Source organism: Rhinolophus sinicus, linkage group LG11, assembly GCF_036562045.2.
Source record: "Rhinolophus sinicus isolate RSC01 linkage group LG11, ASM3656204v1, whole genome shotgun sequence".
Taxonomy (NCBI): Eukaryota; Metazoa; Chordata; class Mammalia; order Chiroptera; family Rhinolophidae; genus Rhinolophus; species Rhinolophus sinicus.
The window spans coordinates 71,224,752-71,243,258 of NC_133760.1; the positions used below are offsets into that span (position 1 = coordinate 71,224,752).

The window sequence follows — 18,507 nt, forward strand, 5'->3', positions numbered from 1 at the left end:
ATTGGGTGTTTTCTGCTACCTTATCTTCTAAATCGCTGATTTGATCCTTTGCTTCCTCTAATCTACTGTTGATTTCCTCTAATGTATTCTTCATTTCAGTTATCATATTCTGTATTTCTGACTGCTTCTTTTTTCTGTTTTCTGTCTCCATTTTTATGTTTCCTAGCTGTCTGTTGACGTTCTCCCTGAGATCACTGAGCATTCTTATAACCACTGTTTTGAACTCTGAGTTTGGTAGTTTGCTTTTCTCTCTTTTGTTTAGTTATTTTTCTGGTGCTTTGCTCTCTTCTTCTATTTGAGACATGTTTCTTTGTCTCCCCATTTTGCCTGCCTCCCTGTGTTTGTTTTTATGTGTTAGGTAGGGCTGCTATGCCTTCCGGTCTTAGAAGAGTGGCCTTATGTAGTAGGTGTGCTGTGGGGCTCAGTGGCACAATCTTTCTGGTCACTTGAGCCAGGCAATCCAGGTGTGTCCCTTTGGTTGGTTGTGTGTGACCTCCTGTTTCACTTTAGCCTTGGTTGTTGTCTGCATGACAATGAAAGGGATTGATCCTCAGGTTGATTGGTTGTGAGGACTGGCTGTGTGTACAGTGGAGGAGCTGTGGGGCAGGGACTGATTCTATGGAGCAGGATTTGCTTTAGCAGGGCTCTGGTGCCTGCCCAGTTTTCCCTTTGGGTGTGTCATTTTTGGAGGTGGCCAAGTGATGCTCCATTTTTGTCTGAAGATTGTCACTGGGCATGCCAGCCCTGGGGCCTTCTGAGTGGGTCCCACTGCAGGTCAAGTTTTGCCACAGCCTGTGCCATACCTGGGATCACCTGGCATAAGCCACCAAGCAATCCACAGATAGCCACTTCCCATACTGTGATTAGAGGTACCTGTAGAGGCCAAGCCATGAACCAAGGCCAGCTATCACTAGTGCCAGGCTTAGGGCTGCTCAATCAGAAGTACAGGCCCTGCTGATGCCAGATGCTGCTTGTTTGGGTTTTATGAACCTTTGAGAGAGTTTAGGAAAGCGCAGCATGAGCCAAGGCAGGCCTTTTGTATGGAAAAGCCGCTGTAAGCAGCTTGAGTGGGCCCAAAAGTTGGGTGGGGTGGGGCCTCAGAATATCCAGGGTGGGGTGAGCAAAGTGTGTTAGAGATGTTGATGGAGACTCAGATATGGCAGCATCTCCATCCAAGAGAAAGCTGCCCCTCCAGCCTTTGCACTAAAGCCAGACAACTCAGTTGCTCCCCATATGTGTCTTTCAAGCTTCTGCCCCAGCACGGAGCTCAAAGCAAGTGAGTCTGTCAGAGAGTTAGTCTATGTGCAGGCCACTTAAGAGGAGCACCTACGACTCCAGCCACCCTCCATCTCACTGAGCCACTATATCCACTGGTTTTCACAACCAGAAGTTATGGGGACTTCCCTCTCCATCACTGAAACCCTAGCCTGTGGAGCCTGATGTGGGGCTGGGACCCCTCACTCCTCCAGAAGAGGAGCTCCACAACTGAGATATCCCTCCCAGTTCTTTGTGTCACACCTGGGTGTGGGACCAGCCATTTCTGTGTCTTCGCCCCTCCCACCAGTCTCGCAGTGACTTCTTAGTGTCTTTAGTTGTAGGGCTTTGGTTCAGCTAGACTTCAGGCAATTCTTGATGATCATTGTTCTGTAGTTTAGTTGTAATTTTAATGTGATTGTGAGAGGATGTAAGCACAGAATTTTCCTACTCTGCCATCTTGACCGGAAATGCATTATATTTTCTTCTTAATAACCTATAGGGAGACTGACTTTTGCTTCAGACTTTATTGTGAATTTTTTCCATGGTATCCAAATATACTTAACTTTCAGCAATGACATTTAGTAATAGGTGCAATTCTGAGTGCCGCTTACAAAGTCATTTTCAGACTAGATTTGGCTTGCCTTATAGACTGCTCAAATGTAAATGATAGAAATATAAGACAAATACACTTTTCTTCTAGTTCAGCAATAATAATATCTGGTTTCCATTCCTTTATCTGCTCATTTGAATTGCGAGAAAATAAGAATCAGCAGTTCTGGCATTGATGTGAATTTTGTTTATCACTCCTTCCCAGAATATCTGTCTGGATTGGACCCAGACACTCAAAGTGGTTTTAAAAGCATTGGCCAGACCCTAGAATAGTAAAGTTTGAGGAAATGAAAAAGTGGGAACTTAGTGTAATGCAGTAGTCTCTCTCACTGGAAGAATTAGGGAAACCATGAAAGTAGGTCTAATTTGCTTTGAAAATCCTAGTACTACATAGAGTCAGATTTCTTTGGGATACCCAGAATACTTCTACCTCTAGTGGTTAGACTGAAGACATGAGCTTCAAAACTATGGCTATGGACAAATATGCCTCTAGAAACTGGTTTTACAAAGATTTGGAGACAGTTAATTTTTTAAAATTTTGTTCCAAATTGTAATTAGTTTAGCAAATACCCAGAAATAGAATAACCCTGCTAATTGGGAACCATGAGATAGCAGCTACGAAAGCATTCACCTCATTGAAATTCCTTCTCTCTTAAATTCCCTTTTATGTTTTAATATGGTTAAACTCTCATGACCTGGTAGTCATGTTCAAATTCTTCAGTGAATAACTCATCCTCCTTTTTTCACACATTCCTCAAAGTTTTTCTCCTAGATTAAACATGGAAAATTTAACACCATTTTCCTCAGTTCTTCACTAAAACGGCAATAATGGAACAAAAAAAGTGTCAATCCATAAAGATAAAGAGTTTACGTCAGGAACAATACATATGAGAGCTCTTAATGAAATTTAAAAATAGAAAAATAATATAACTGACTTTGTACAGTAGAAAAAGTAGAGGAAGATGAGTCTGCAAAAGGATGAGCCAATAAGAAACAAACCGAAATTTCAGCAGACTAACGGAAAGCGAGGGTAAAACTCAGTACTAAGTATGGAGGATGGTTTAAAAAGTGTAAAAGGAGCTGTGAGCCTCCCAGAAACTCTCTCCAGTTCTAAGTAGACAGGCAACTCTTCTCTCTCCTCCCTAGTAGAAAATTTGGATTTACTCTGTAACAAAACTGAATCAATTGAGATACTGACTCGCAGTTCAGTCACCTCCAGTAATGTCTTCCTCTCAACAATCTTTGCCAAAGCACAAAGAATCTCCAATCATCATTTTATTGCCTCCATTTTAAACATGAATAGACAGCCAGGGTCATCAGTTGGTTGGGAAAGCCTCTGATACAATAACCAGTAACAAAGAATAAAAAGAAAGGAATGCACACACAAAAAAAAAAACAAGAAAAATATATGAAGCAAAAGAAAACTTCAAAAATTTGTCTCAAATTGATGTCTCAAAGAGATTTTGAAATCCATGTTTAGAAACCAAAACAGAATGTTACTTTAAAAGAAAAGGAATAAACAGAAAATAACAGCCACTAAAGATAAGAAATATTGTAACAAAAATTTTTAAATTCAGTAGCAAAGTTAAAAGATAAAGTTTGGACTTATCCCAGAAAATAGAACAAAAAGATAAAGAGAAGGTAAGGTGAAAAACAAAAAGAGATAAGAAAACTAGATATCAATCCAAAATATCCAACTGCCAACTAATAGGATTTTTAGAAAGAGGGGGGGGGGAAGGAGAAGTGGAAAAAAAATAGAAGGACATTTTCACAAAGTAATACAAGAAATTTCCCAGAACTTTGAGATTCTGGACTGAGAGAGCCACTGAGAGTGCCCAGTGCCAAAGCACTCATGTAGAATTTTGGAACCCAGGGTGTGGTAATATTATCCCAATGGCTTCCAGAGAGGGGGGCAATATGTGGTATAAACTTTTCCAGCAGCATCTAGGCAGACATAGATAAAATCCATTCTTGTAGTATAGTAGTTCTGTTCTAGAATGAATTTGTGCCAATATGACTTAGATGGTAGGCAGTTTATTTTCATCTAAAATCAAAACTAAAAAACAAAAATATAAGTCAAAACTAGAAATAACATATATAATATCTGATATCCATATCTAGGGATGTTTTATCAACTTTTGATCTAAGAATATACTGCTTTTAATTAGTGCTCTTCTAAAACACGCCCACCCTGGTTTGTCGTGGGCATGAAGACTCATACATGCAGTAGCTCCCAGAAATCACATAAATGGAGGATTTTCCCTTTCATTTGGAGCAGGGGGAATAGGATAACATATCTATTAATTTGAGTACAGCTGATTTCTGTTGTACTACGTACAATGAATCAAAGATCAGAATATCATCAGTCTTCTAAAGAACCCAACTGGAAGCCACAAGAAATGGAGCAATGGCTGAATGATAATTATTCCAAGTTTAGAATTTTACAAAAGATAAACTATCAAAACAGGGTAAAAAGAAAATACGGAGGTTTTCAGACATGCAGAAACTAAAAAACAAAAACAAAAAACAAACAAACAAAAATGTACTTCCCATGCACCAATTTTCAGAAAACTATAGAAGAGTGTGCTCTACCAGCACGAAGGAGTTAACAAGAAAGCATTCACTCACAAAAGGGAGGTGGAGGGAATTTATAGTACACTAGTGAAAGGAGGTCTCAGAACAGCAATAGAGTAGATATAAAGGGCGACTAGTCCAGATGGAGCAGAAGGAGAGAATACTCCAGAACGGATATCTCTGTGAGGGAAAATGAAAATGAACAGTCACCTGATATGTTTGTCTACTTATAGGGAGTTTTCCAGTTTCACTGGAGGATATGCTGAAGAATTAGTGATAGGTACTTACAAAAAAAGCAAATATAATCAGTACGTTAAGTGGGTTGGGTATGAGCACTATTGATATAATCATAATGGTAAACTTTACATACTGATTTAATCAAAAGTATTGATATATGAGTATAAGGGAATGGAGGACAGGAAATGTATGTATGGTGGATGGTGTAAGAAAGCCGAATCCTCCTCATATAACATATTAGGAAGTCAGTAAATGATGTCTTCATTTGAAAATTAGGAAAAAATGTGATTTTGAAAAATAGCTGTAAATATCTAAACATAGCTCTAAATAACTAGTGTGGGTTGAAAGTTGTTGCCTCAGGGAAACACAATTTAGGAGTACAGAGAGGTAGAGCAGAGGGCTGCTCTTTTCTTAAAGCCCTACAGTACGACTCCACTCGTTAAATTGTCCACATAGGCGGTATTTAGATAAAATTAAAATTTAATTGAAAAAATGTGGGAGAAAATTCAAACTTCCTAAAGCATGTTGGTAGTGTTAAAACAAGAATAATTGAGAGCTCGGGGTCAGACACTAGATCTACCAAACCACAGAAAAATATAAGGGATCACAATTTTATCTCAGAAACTGAGTTCTTAGGGCACGTAATGTGTTTTTAAATTTTAAATTGTGTCTGTTAAAATGAATTACTAATGAATAACAAATATTGCAATTTTTTTTTTTTTTTTTAGGAGTCAGGACTATCTAAGTGGATAGGAAATAAATTATCTCCTCTAGGTTCGTTACCCGTATGGCTAATAATTTTGATATCTTCTTTGCTCGTCACATCTTTAACAGAGGTAGCCAGCAACCCAGCTACCATTACTCTCCTTCTCCCAATATTATCTCCATTGGTGAGTATCTCATTTATTCCATTTATACTTTTCATCAAAAGAGCAGAGTTCTACTTTGCTTGTTCTCATATTGGTGTGGAATATTTTTTTGGCCTAAATGGTCCTCCCATAAGTAACTTACAGAGTGGTCTTTATTTGCATTAGTACTTTTTAGGAGAACTCAACTCAGGAGAAATCTCTTCTTCCATGTTCAAGCAGCACAATCTTAACCACTTACCTTCTCTTAGCCCAGATTTTTCATTTGCAGATAAATGGGAGGGTCTGCTTAAATCCTTTCCAGTGGTAAGACTTTGGGTTTCACTGTTTCCTGACAACTTTAGTATTTAAGTTGTCAGTATTTAGATACTAGTATTTAGTATGTAACTCTGACACTTCTCCCTGGAAGATTATTTCTGAATTTCGGAGAAGTGCTTTGTGTAAGTGATTAGCAAGTGAGTGAAAAGCGAGGGGCTTACCTTCAGCCTTCAAGATTAAATGTCTTAGACACAGTTCTCTGCTGCCCAGGGAAAAATTTTGAAAAACAAGTAAAAAGCAGAATTGCAAGGAGAGAGAGGGGGAAAGATTGTCTTCTCTTCTTCTCCCCACCTGGCTAGCACTTACAAGAAATAGCTTTAAGTAAATGTTTTTTCTTATTGAGACAGATGGGCTTGGTGAAAGGAAAGCACTTTAAATTAAGAAGGATTGCCCTTCGGGAATTGTTCTGCAACCAACTCAAGGGGCACCTGTTGGCATTCTTGAGCTATGGCTTCAAATTAGAAAAGAAATGTAGGGAGTTTAAATTGGCAAAATAGTATTTTGTATTTTTCTGTTGTTTTATTTTTTAAGATGGAGCAGTTAGAAAATTATGTTGTAAATTAAGAATTGTAAGTAACTCTTCTTCTGTGATGATGCATAGGCAAATGTTAAATTATGTACGTAACCGAGGCAGTAAAGTTAATTAGAAGCTTTGAAGCCAGGGGGACCTGAAACCCTACCTCTGCTCTACTGCTTGCCAGCTGTGCATTTGAACAAGTTACTTTCATCTTACTGGGCCTTAGTTTCTTCATCTGTTATTTGGGGCTATAGTAGCCATCTCATAAGGTCATTGTGAAAATTGAGTTTTATGTATTTTATTATTTTATACATTATATAATATACGTAAACTTTATATGTGTTATACATAAATACTTAGCACCGAACACTAAATAAATAATAAATGGTTGCTGTTTTTATTTAGTTTCTGGGATAAATGATACTTTATTTTCTAAATAAACTGAGCTATAATGCTTAAATGGGCACCAATAAACACATACACAAATAGAAGAGACATTTTCTGAAAAATATTCTTCAGGTTATAACTGCATTTGTGTGTGTGTGCAATTCTATGTCTTTAGATTTAACCTGCTTCTGGGAAAGTTTATTATAATAATTTTTCTCATGTTGATGCTTGGTACCTACCTCAAATATTTGCTGAGACTCCATTTTACCTTTTCCAACAGGCTGAAGCCATTCATGTGAACCCTCTTTATATTTTGATACCGTCTACTCTATGTACCTCATTTGCATTCCTCCTACCAGTAGCAAATCCATCCAATGCTGTTGTTTTTTCATACGGCCATCTAAGCGTTATGGACATGGTGAGTAAGCTGAAAGAATACCATCAGGCCCAATAGCAGTTTTGGGGTGATATCTTAGGTTATCTCTCCTTTTACACGCTACCAGGAAAATGTGGCTTGAGTTCTGCTTCCAAATGTGAGTGCATGACTGGTCCTAGAATTGTTTATAAGAGTGATAACCAGAAGGGAACATTTCATTAGAGTGTACAGTGATGACTACAGAGGTATTGAATGTATCAGTAATGCCCTGGAAGAAGGAGAAGAATAGAGACTATGCTCAACACAGTGGCTTAAACTTACATGTCAAGATCAGGATCTAACAGGAACTGGGCGAAAGGAAGAACTAGGGTTAATGAAACTTAGCAATCCATCACTGTGGTTGGCTATCATCAATATTTATGCAACTGACATTCGCTCTGCATAAGACATGGGGCTCACTGTCTGACTGATGAAACGTCATCTTTCTTGTTCTGATTCTAATTCCCCGAAAATAAGACCTAGCCAGACCATCAGCTCTAATGCGTCTTTTGGAGTAAAAATTAATATAAGACCCAGTCTTATTTTACCTTAATATAATACCGGGTATAATATAATATAATATAATATAATATAATATAATATAATATAATATAATATAATATAATATAATATACCAGGTCTTATATTAATTTTTGCTTTAAAAGATGCGTTAGGGCTGATTGTCTGGCTAGGTCTTATTTTTGGGGAAACACGGTAGTGGCACCTGAAATGAAAGCACAAGCAAGTAATAATAGAAAATTAAAGTGACAAAAAGTGCTCATTTTTGCCAAATATGAAAGTAGCAATAATGAAGAACTAGCTTGAGAATATTCTGGTCCCCACCCCACCCCAATTTTGATTGCCAACTTCCAAACCAAACCAAACAAGAATATCCCCAAAGTAAATTCCGTGAGCTTGCTATGCAAATGCAGTTCCAAGGTCAGTCCCAGCCCCCTTTCCACACAGCTTTCTATCCCTAAATGCCCATAACTTAGAAATGCCTTTATGCAGAAGTTGTGTGATATCATTTGGTTAAAGAAAATGTGCATAATATAATATAAGTAATGTCCTATGTATGCGAATTAGAAAAATAAAAATAAGTTTCTGGAAAAAATGAGTGGCTTGCAGGGACAGAAAGGGGATCTCTACAATAATCCCTGCTAGCTATCCTCTTTTTGCTTTGGGGCTCCATGTTTTACTACAGAGAATGCAAAGACAAGCAGCTTCCTCTGTAAAGAGCCAGATAGTAAATATTTGAGGCTCTCTGGGCCATATGGTCTGTCACAACTCCTTGGTTTCGCCATTGTATCATGAAAGCAGCCAACAACAATATGCCAACAAATGAGCATGGTTGTGGGCCCATAAAACTCGATTTACAAAAACAGTTCATGGGTAGGCCGGGCCGGTGGCTCAGGTGGTTAGAGCTCCATGCTCCTAACTCTGAAGGCTGCATGGGCCAGTGGGCTCTCTACCACAAAGTTGCCAGTTCAATTCCTCGAGTCCCTCAAGGGACGGTGGGCAGCGCCCCCTGCAGCTAAGATTGAATACCGCACCTTGAGCTGAGCTGCCTCCTGCATGGCTCAGTTGTTGGTTGGAGCGCAGGCTCTCAACCACAAAGTTGCCAGTTCGATTCCTCGACTCCTGCAAGGGATGGTGGGCTGCGCCCCCTGCAACTAGTAATGGCAATTGGACCTGGAGCTGAGCTGTGCCCTCCACAACTAAGACTGAAAGGACAACAACTTGACTTGGAAAAAAGTCCTGGAAGTACACACTATTCTCCAATAAAGTCCTGTTAAAAAAACAACAACAAAAAAACAGTTCATGGGCAGTCATTTGCCAACCTCTGTTTTAATGATTAGAAAACAACGTTGAGATTGTTTTAGTGGATGCCAGAATGATGATAATCAGAGCTGGAAAAATGGGAACTCTAAGAAAGATGAATAGAAGTCACATTATTAAATCTCAATAAGAGAATATTGAAGGGTAAACTATTAATAATATTGACTACAAAGGATCCAGTGACCCGAACCTTATGCCCTGAAGTACAAAACCACAAAATTCAAATTTTGATTCAACATGAAATGACAGATTTTTAAAGGGATTTTTCCCTAATCAGAATGACTCCAGTATATTCCTAAGAGGAACGTGAGACTCTCCAACTAAATGGCATTTAGTAGGAGACAGATTCTCTTTTGACATGAATGGATGAACTCCTTGTTTTATGAAGTCAACAATTGATACTAATCACTTAGGATGCATGTACATCTGACATATGCCTTCTGCAAGTGTTCTAATTCTCCTATAGGTTTGTTTTTCGGGAGACTGACTTGCTCTTTCCTGTTCAAGGTTAAAGCTGGACTTGGCATTAATATCGTGGGTGTCGCTGTGGTGATGCTTGGCGTGTTCACCTGGATGGTGCCCATGTTTGACCTCAATACTTACCCTTCTTGGGCTCCTGCAATTAGCAATGGGACCATGCCATGACAAGCCTGAATGCTATGACCATCCTGTGGTGAGCTTTAGGGTCCATTAAGAATTCACTGCAAACTTTAGCTCTGAAAAACTGATGACACATTGGTGTAGCTGCTACGGTTCCAGGGAACACCGGAAACCTGCTGTCATAACTCAGAGTCCACATTTCCTTTGAGATACAACCAAAGAGCAACTAAGTGCCTTCATCAAGAAGCCCACGGTTGTGGTTTTGCTCATGGACTGTATGCATCCTGCTTCATCATAAGAATAATTTATAACTTGACCTTCAAAGAGATTAGGTCATTTGCTTCATCGTAGAGTCTGGATTCAGTGTAACATTTCCAATGTCAGTTTATTATCTGAGAAACTTCCCTTGAAGCTATAAATAAAATATAAAATATACAAGTTAATTAGGTACTTGGATAAATCATTTCTGTAATGTTGTTCAGGGGAGTTTTCTGAAAAACCAAAGCCGAGGTCATCGGGTAGTGCAAAACCAAAGTTTAGATGAATGTATATCCAGTAAACAACAGACAACTCAGGGTTAAGGACTAATTTCTACTTGACCCTCTGGTTAGAGTAATATAATTCATACTTTTATGCTTTCAGTGCACTGAGAAATATATTTTATAGAACTATGGCTAAGGCTTGCTGTGATTTGCACCATTACCACACCATACTTAGAAAAGAAAACTAAATGGTAAAACTATTATCATTTATGTAGATGTATAACAGTTTTGCTTGTGTTTATCTTATTTTAGAAATATGCAATGTCATATGTAAAAAGAGGAGATTCAGAAATTTAAATGAGTTATCACTGTGTATACAGACATAGAAAAAAGTCACATAACTCCATTATATCAGCACTGAAATGTAATACCAGAGGGAAAATAAAGAATGAAAAATTGAAACTATTTACAAAGAGAGCAATAAATTATTTATGGGCAAACCGAAAAGAAAAAAAAGAATTGAACATTCAAACAAAAGTAGTAAAAGAATAGCCTCCTCCCACTCAGGATGTGAGAGAATAGAGTCTATTAGCATTCCAAAATTAGACTAAAGGGGAAAAAATGACAATCAAAAACAAACAAACAAAAAATGTGTACAGTTAGGAAAAGATAGAAAAGTTAAAATACAGCAATTCTCATGTTAAAAATAAAATGAAAGACAAGATTAAAAACCACCTTTGCTATTTTTAATTTTCATAAAAGTCATCAGATCTGATTTGGTATTGTTGTAAATGACATTATTTATAAAGTTTTCTTGAAAATTAAGTATAGTAAAGATGATTGTTTTTCAAAGGAATACATTTCTTTAAGAAATGATAATATATAAGAGATTGCCCATGTTCATTATTTGTCTGTTTATTAATTTGTCAATGCAAAATTAATCATTACTTTCAAGGAGAAATTTGTCCATTTAAACCCTAAAATATAATATTGCTTCTTTGTGTGTATCTTCTATGTTCACTGTTTACCTGTTCCCTTCCCTGTTGTATGTTGCACATTTATTTATTACATTTCCGTTTTTTTCTAGTCATTCAATTTATCACTGCTGAATTATATTACATGATGAATACATTTTCATTATGAAAAAATAAATGACTTTTCAAATAGTAATGAGTAAGTTTTGTTCTCAAGAAAATGATATAAACATTTCAGCTTGGATCATTTTAATGAGTTAACTTCCCACAGCTGCCAGCTGAGTACAGGAAATATAATACTTAGCCAAAATTTGTTTAAGTGAGACATACAGTTCTCTGGCTACATCTTTATGTTTGGATGATATGTCAAAAATGACTTAACTCACCCATTTCACATTTGCTCCATTTACATCAAGTTCTGAAACTCTGTTCCTTTGAGGGTTGCATATTGTCTTTGAAAGTTTCAAAAGGCAGTCTTCACGGATGATCTAACAAATCTTTGTCCTCCCACTCTCTGGTAGATAATGTTTTTGTTATTATCTTGATCCTTACTTAAGGTTAACTAGAAATCTTTGTCACTTTAAATCCCAGTATTTTATTTAGGATAAGATCTTGTCTGAATAATAGTAGCAATTTCACTAAGTGCCTATTTACTGTCTGTTTATGCAAGTGCTTGGAAGACTTCACTGGCATTTGTCTACCCTTCACTCACCCCACTGCCTCTGTACCTGTCAGCAGCTCTAGAATTCAGACTTCCTCCCTTTTAAATGAGTGCACTGTTTTCACCTTACTTGGTATCTAAGGCTTTGTTCTCTCCTTTTTAGCCTGGGACGTAGGGAAGTACATTTTTCACCAATGTTACTAATTAAACCTATTAGCAAAAATTGATAAAGCAATATCATGGTACATTAATTGTGTCTTAGCACATGTACTGCATATTGTTATACATAAAAGATTATTAGATATATTTTTATATCTGTACCATGGCTAAATATTTGATAAGAAGCTTTGTGATGGCACATTCCAGAGTGTTTTCTGTTTAGTTAATGAATGACTATTATCTTTGTGTGGATTTTATTGAATTAAGTATTTTTATATGTAGGAGGGGAGGGTTGTATTAGCAGTGAAATAGTAAATCCAAACAAACGGGAACGATTTTATTACTGTAACATAACATAAAAAGGAAAATAGTTAAAATTGTTATTCCAGAGCAGTGTTAACCATGTTATTGCCAAACAAAGCACTCTAGTCAAAGTAAAAATTGACTAAGTTTTGGGAATGCAAATATCAGAAACAAAGGTCCCCATTGTGGAGGAGAGATCGGACTAGTCTAGGAGTAAACAGTAAAAAACAGCATATAACTGAAGTAGAAACTAAAAGGTTTTTTCTAAAAATATGGGGATCTTCATTTGTTTAGGAAGAAAAGGACATGGGGTTTTAAAAAAGAAATAAAGGGTCTTTTCTTAAAGACAGTATAGAGATATAGATACTTGGGGATAGAAGGGGAAGATCTTCTTGAGGCCGAATAATAAAAAATATTGTATAACATACATTATCATTTCAGCAAGAAAATAGTGAAAGTTCTCAGAAGACAAAGATGATGAAGCAGAGATTTAAGCAGGGATTGAAGGTGGCAACTGCTAATACCAAGAGAATTTTAAATTTTATTTTAATAGGTACACAGGAAACAAAGGGATGGGAGACAAATCTAGGACTCCAGCAAGTTAGGGGTTAAATAGAAGCTTATATAGAGTTCAATATAGTCTCAAAGGACTATATTCCCAGTGAAAAATGTTAGCTAGGAATAAAAGAAAACCCATCCTATAAAAGGAAACATCAAGGGAACTTTAATGTTTTGGCCTCTGCACTGGGTGGAAGGGTAAAATCTCCCTGGAAAGTTCATAACCACGCAGGATAGGGATAAAAGTTTCAATACAAGTGTGTGGGGGGCAACCTTAATCTACAACTTTATTTTAGAACAATCCTGGATTGGTAGGATTCCCATGTACCTGGCAAAGGAAGGAATACTTTCTTCAACCTGAGGCTCAAAGAATTTCTGCGTTTATAATAAAAACTTGCAAATCTGCCAAGACATCCAGCATATTGTGCAAGAGCCAACATAAACAAAAGGAACAGAATCCAACATACAAGATAGTAGATATTCTAATTATCAAATACAGAATGTAAAATGAGGAAGCAGAATGTTTGAAAATATCAAAAAGGGTATTGGAAATATAATAAGTGTGGTAGGCAGAACTCTAAAAATGTCCCCCTAAGATTTCCGTTTCCTGGTTATCCAATGAAATACTAATCTAGGTACTGCTGTGAAGGGACTTTGCAGATCTTTAAAACAGGGAGATTATCCTGAATTATCCAGATGGGCCCAATGTTATTATGTGAGCTCTTAGAAGCAGAAGAGGAAAGCAGAAGAGGCCGGTGGGTGACATGCGACAGAGTGTGGAGTCAGAGAGAAGTAAAGCATGAGGAGAACTGGACTCACTGAGCCTGGCTCTGAAGATGGAAGGGGTCAAAGCCAGAGAATGCAGGCAGCTGCTCGAAGCTGAGAATGACTCGGCAAGGAACGGAGACGTCAGTCCTACAGTCACATGAAACTGACTTCTGCCAACAACACAGTAAGCCTATTCTTAAAAAAGAAGGGCCTCCCGCCAGCCCTGCAGACACCTTGATTTTAATCCTGTGAGACTTGTCCTGGAGTACAGGACTTTAAGATAATGGATATTGTTTTATGGCACCAAATTCATGGTCATTTGTTATGGTAACAATAGAAAACAAATATAATAAGGAACTAGACACTGTGAAAAGTGACCAGATAGCTGTGAAAGGGTGTCAAATAGAAATTTTACATATGAAAAAATGCAATGATTTAAATTAAAAACTTAATGAATAGGTTCAGTAGCACACCACACAGACCAGAAAAGAAAGTGTGTGAACTTGAAGACGCATTCCCAAAAAATTAATCAGAATGAAGCACAGAGATAGACAAAGCAATGGGACTCAAAAAGGGAACTTAAGAAAAATACAAGCTGGAATGATAACTATTAACAATGTTTCACAGAATTCCAAGCATATGTAATAAAAAGAAGGAGGGAGACACAGTATCATTGAAGATAAATGGCTGACAATTTTCTAACACTAGTTAAAGAAATCAAGATTTTTTTCAGGAAGCATAAGGAATCCAAAGCAGGATTTAAAAATAGAAAAATAAGTCTACACTTGTCTACATGACAGTGAAGTAGTAGAACACTCAAGAGAAAGAAGGTGAATAGAGGAGACGCCTGGGGACCTACGAGTCCTGGGAGGAGAGTATATCTCGCCCTGTCTGTACCTGGACACTCCTTGGCCTACTGTACTGCAGGGCTGCATGTTACGTGCAAGAAGGGAGGCTGAAGCTCATCTTACAGTCCTGGGAGGAGAGTCGGGATATTAATTAGTTCATGGCAAAAATAATGGATGTAACATATAGCCACAGAGCAGAGCAAATCAGCTTAGCTCACGTGGAGACCAAGACCATTCACTGTCTTGTCTAGGGAGTGCTTATGAGCGTAGGATCTGGGGTCTGATTCCCAGGACTGAATCCTTGCCCCCCCACTCGCCACTCTGTCCTCTGTGTTTTTTGACCTCTATCTGCAGTTTTCTCATCTAAAAATGGGACACTAATGGGAGAAGAATAACGTCATAGGGTCATGAGGATTAAATGAGTTATACACATACAGCACTTAGAGCAGAGACTGGCCATAGGGAAAGCTCAGTATCAAAGAGTGTTCTTACCACTGTTGCTATTATTATTCCTTACTACCCTGCACGGAAGGAATGGCCCCCACACAATCACTGGACTTGGCCGGATTGCTTCTTCAGAAGGCTCTTAGCCAGAATCTCATTGAAGCCTTCAATTAATGAATTTTGTTTAAGTTAGAAAAGTTACTCTGAGTCATAACACCTCAGCAGAGATTTCCAAAGAACCATTTAATTTTTACCCAATTACTCCGTGGTTGAGACAGAACACTGAGGTAAAAACAGTGAACAAAGTGTGCATTTGAAAAAATGAATCTCCATTTACAGAATTTGGCACACAAAGAAAACCCAGGAAAGTTTAGACACTGTATACAATACTAAAAAAACAAGTTCAGTATCTTATTGGAATACTGTGGCATGTTTGGTATTGAATAAGCCTCTCATCCCATTAAATTATTCTCATCATTAGTTTTCCCTTCAGGCTTGTTGAGGTAGTTCAACCCCGGTCCCCATGTTGCCTGGTTCCCCGGAGCGTTTTCTGCAGGGTTGTTGATGCACATGGGCAGCTCCCGCTCTGTACGCCTGCCGAGCTGAGCCGACCCCCTGACTTCCCTTCAGCGGCAAGTCCACAGCAGAAGAGCTGAATCAGACTCTATATCTTTGTAGTTACTCTTCTGTAAAAAATACGTACTAAAGATCACCACAATATCTGAAATGTCATGGAGCCTCTCCTCCATTCAGAGAAAATTGATGTGCACTTGCGTTCACGTAAGAGCCAACATTTCCATTAGTTTTCTTCCTTGTTTATTCTAATTGCTTCATTCTGTCTTTTTTAATTTAGTGCACTTTTATTTTTTGACACTTTTTTTTTTTTTTAAGAGCTGCTTGGACTTTTCAGAAGAGTCAGAAACTGTGTTTGCTCGTCTCTAAGAATAGCGGTTTCTTACTGTTCTCCTACATGAGGAAATTACAAATAGTGATCCACCTCTACTCCATCTTCTAGGGCCTCAGAATACGTTTTCAAACAACGCTTGAAAATGACCTTATATTTAATGCAGTGGTTTTCATCAAACTTCAAGTTATCCTGAAAGAGAATGGGGGAGAATTTTGGTGGGAAAAGCTTAGGGCAAAAGAGAAGAGACGTTCTAAGGGCAGCATGTTTGACCCATCTAAGCATGAATACCATGAAGTCTGTTTCCAGTTTGATGACTCCAATTCTTCAAACAATTTTTTGTCTGTAGATGTTGGGCTTCCAGACTAGTTTCCAGGATCCTTCCTCTCTCATACTTCTTGAGGGTGGTTCATCTATTATTCATATTGAATGAATAATAAGTAATGACAGGTCATTCCTCAGGGTCTGGGAGGTCATTTTGGACCAGTCCTACATTCCTCTACATAAACGTTTAATCTGCATCTCAGCTGGAAAAGGAATTGCTTTTGGCCAGAGCTGGGGTCCATTGGGAGTGAAAAGTCCTGTCCGCAGGGAATCTGGTAGCTTCCTCTGGAATGTCTTTTCCCTCCACCATATAGAACCTACCCATTGATCCTCCTCAGAATTTGAATAGGGCCAGAATCCATCATTGGAACTGGAATTTGATATTCTCTCATTGCTGCAATTGTAGTCAGGACTATATATGAGATTTCATGTGCTAGATAATTTATACTTTGGGCAAAAACCAGCTTTATAGTTAATATATTCCTGAAAGCGCTCGTTACTTGTATTTACTTCCTAGTTTTTCTTAAAGCCAGAACTATGAAGGGTGTAAAGAATCCAAGTCTTCCCTTGGGGACACAAGTCCCATTCTGGCCACTATTTATATCCCTTCTCCTGCATCTATTTTCTTTATCTTCATATAGTCACTTGACTAAAGAATGTAAACAAAGAAACAAAACTATATACAATTCCTTAAAGCACTTGCCTTTTAAAATCTAATATTAGTCAAGTACTTTACAAAATATAAAGCTAGTTTGCAAGAAAGATGATTTTTAGCTAGTAATCCTTGGTGTGTCTGCTGGTAAAGCTTACATGGAAAGTAGATGGGATAACTAAGCACTCCAGTACTAGCTGCTGTAGTAGGCTAGTGCTCATTGTGCAACCTCTTCTGAACCTATTCTCCAAACATTATGGATATTGAAACAGAACTTAGGTGGTTCTACATATCCAATACAAGTATTTAAGGAAGTTCAAAATAGACTTTCAATTTTTGAGTGTCAAGACAGAACCAGCCTATATAGTCTACTCAAGACTTATTTGATACAGTAATCAAGTTTGTTTGGTATTAGCAAAGGTGTAGACATATATAAATGACACAGAATAGAGAATCCAGAAATGGACCCACACAAATATGCCTAACTGATTTTTGACAAAGGTCAAAAACCTAATGGAGGAAAAATAGCTTTTCAACAAATGGTGCTAGACAAAACAACAACAAAAACTTTGAACAACAACAAAAACTTAAGTCTCATACCTTATACAAAAATTAACTCAAATTGGATTGTGGACTTAAGTGATTAAATGTAAAACATAAAATTATTAAATTATAAAACGTTTAGAAAAATATATAGAAGAAAATCTTCAGGATCTAGGGCTTGGCAGAGTTCTTAGACTTCACAGCGAAAGACTAGCCCATAAAAGCAAAAATTAATAAACTGGGCATCAAATTTTAAAACTTTGGCTCAGCAAAAGATCCCATTAAGAGGATGGAAAAGCAAACTACAGCATGAGAGAAAATATTTGCAAACCACAGGGATTAATATTGATAATATATAAGGAACTCTTAAAACTCAGTAAACAATCTGATTATAAAATGGGCAAAAGATATGAAAATACATTTCACAGAGGAGCATATGCAGATGTTAAATAAACACATGAAAAGATGTTGAGCATCGTTATCCATTAGGTAAATGCAAATTCAAGCCACAATGAGATATTACTACACACCTGTCAGAAAATCTACTGTAAAGAATAGTGAGAACAGCAAATGCAGGTGGGAGTGTAAGTGGTACAGCCAGTATGGAAAACAGATTGCCAGTTTCTTGACAAAAACCTGAACATGCAACTGCTGTATGACCGTATGACCCCGCAATTGCAACCCTGGGCATTTATCCCAGCGAAATGAAAACGTATGTTTATACAAAAAATCTACCTACAACTATTTATAACAGCTTATTAGTAAAAGTCAAAACTTGGAAACAACCCAGATGTTGAATAGTGTGAATAATGAAGCAAACTGTGATGCATATATATATATATATATATATATATATATATATATATATATATATATACATACACCATGGACTATTATTCAGCATTAAAAAGAAAACAAATTTTTCTTTGCCCTGAGTTGGGTCCTTTGAAGTCTGGGGTCTAGTGGAATTCTAAGTGTCTCTGGTCACACAAAGAGGCCAGGCATACCTTGAGTGTCTCTTCAGTGTTTGTTATGTTTTTGCATCATTGAGGTGATGAGAGTTTTGTGGGAGTAGCTGTAAATATTTGTTCCGTACATCATTCTAAGGCCTCTCACTACAAACAGTAAATTATGGTAAAAAAAATAATGTGGATATGGAGTTTGGGATGGAAGATTCTCTTTTCTGCAGATTAGCTCTTAGAGGTAGAGATATTACTTTCTAGCTACACTTGAACTTTGGTGAGCTGAAGAGATGGATTCAATACTCG

At 37.5% G+C, this 18,507-nt stretch overlaps 1 protein-coding gene across 2 annotated transcripts in view; it reads left to right on the forward strand.

Annotated features, from left to right (window-relative positions):
- Positions 1-11,963, forward strand: part of SLC13A1 (solute carrier family 13 member 1) — a 259,980-nt gene extending 248,017 nt beyond the window's left edge. Inside the window, exons 14-16 of one of the 2 annotated variants that reach the window (XM_019750080.2) lie at positions 5,406-5,567; positions 7,046-7,183; positions 9,527-11,963. In XM_019750080.2, the coding sequence (XP_019605639.2) occupies positions 5,406-5,567; positions 7,046-7,183; positions 9,527-9,664 (438 nt within the window). In that variant the 3' untranslated portion in view covers positions 9,665-11,963. The remainder of the gene's footprint in view (positions 1-5,405; positions 5,568-7,045; positions 7,184-9,526) is intronic. The other variant, XM_074315658.1, reaches the window with a different exon arrangement.
- Positions 11,964-18,507: the final 6,544 nt, after the last annotated feature.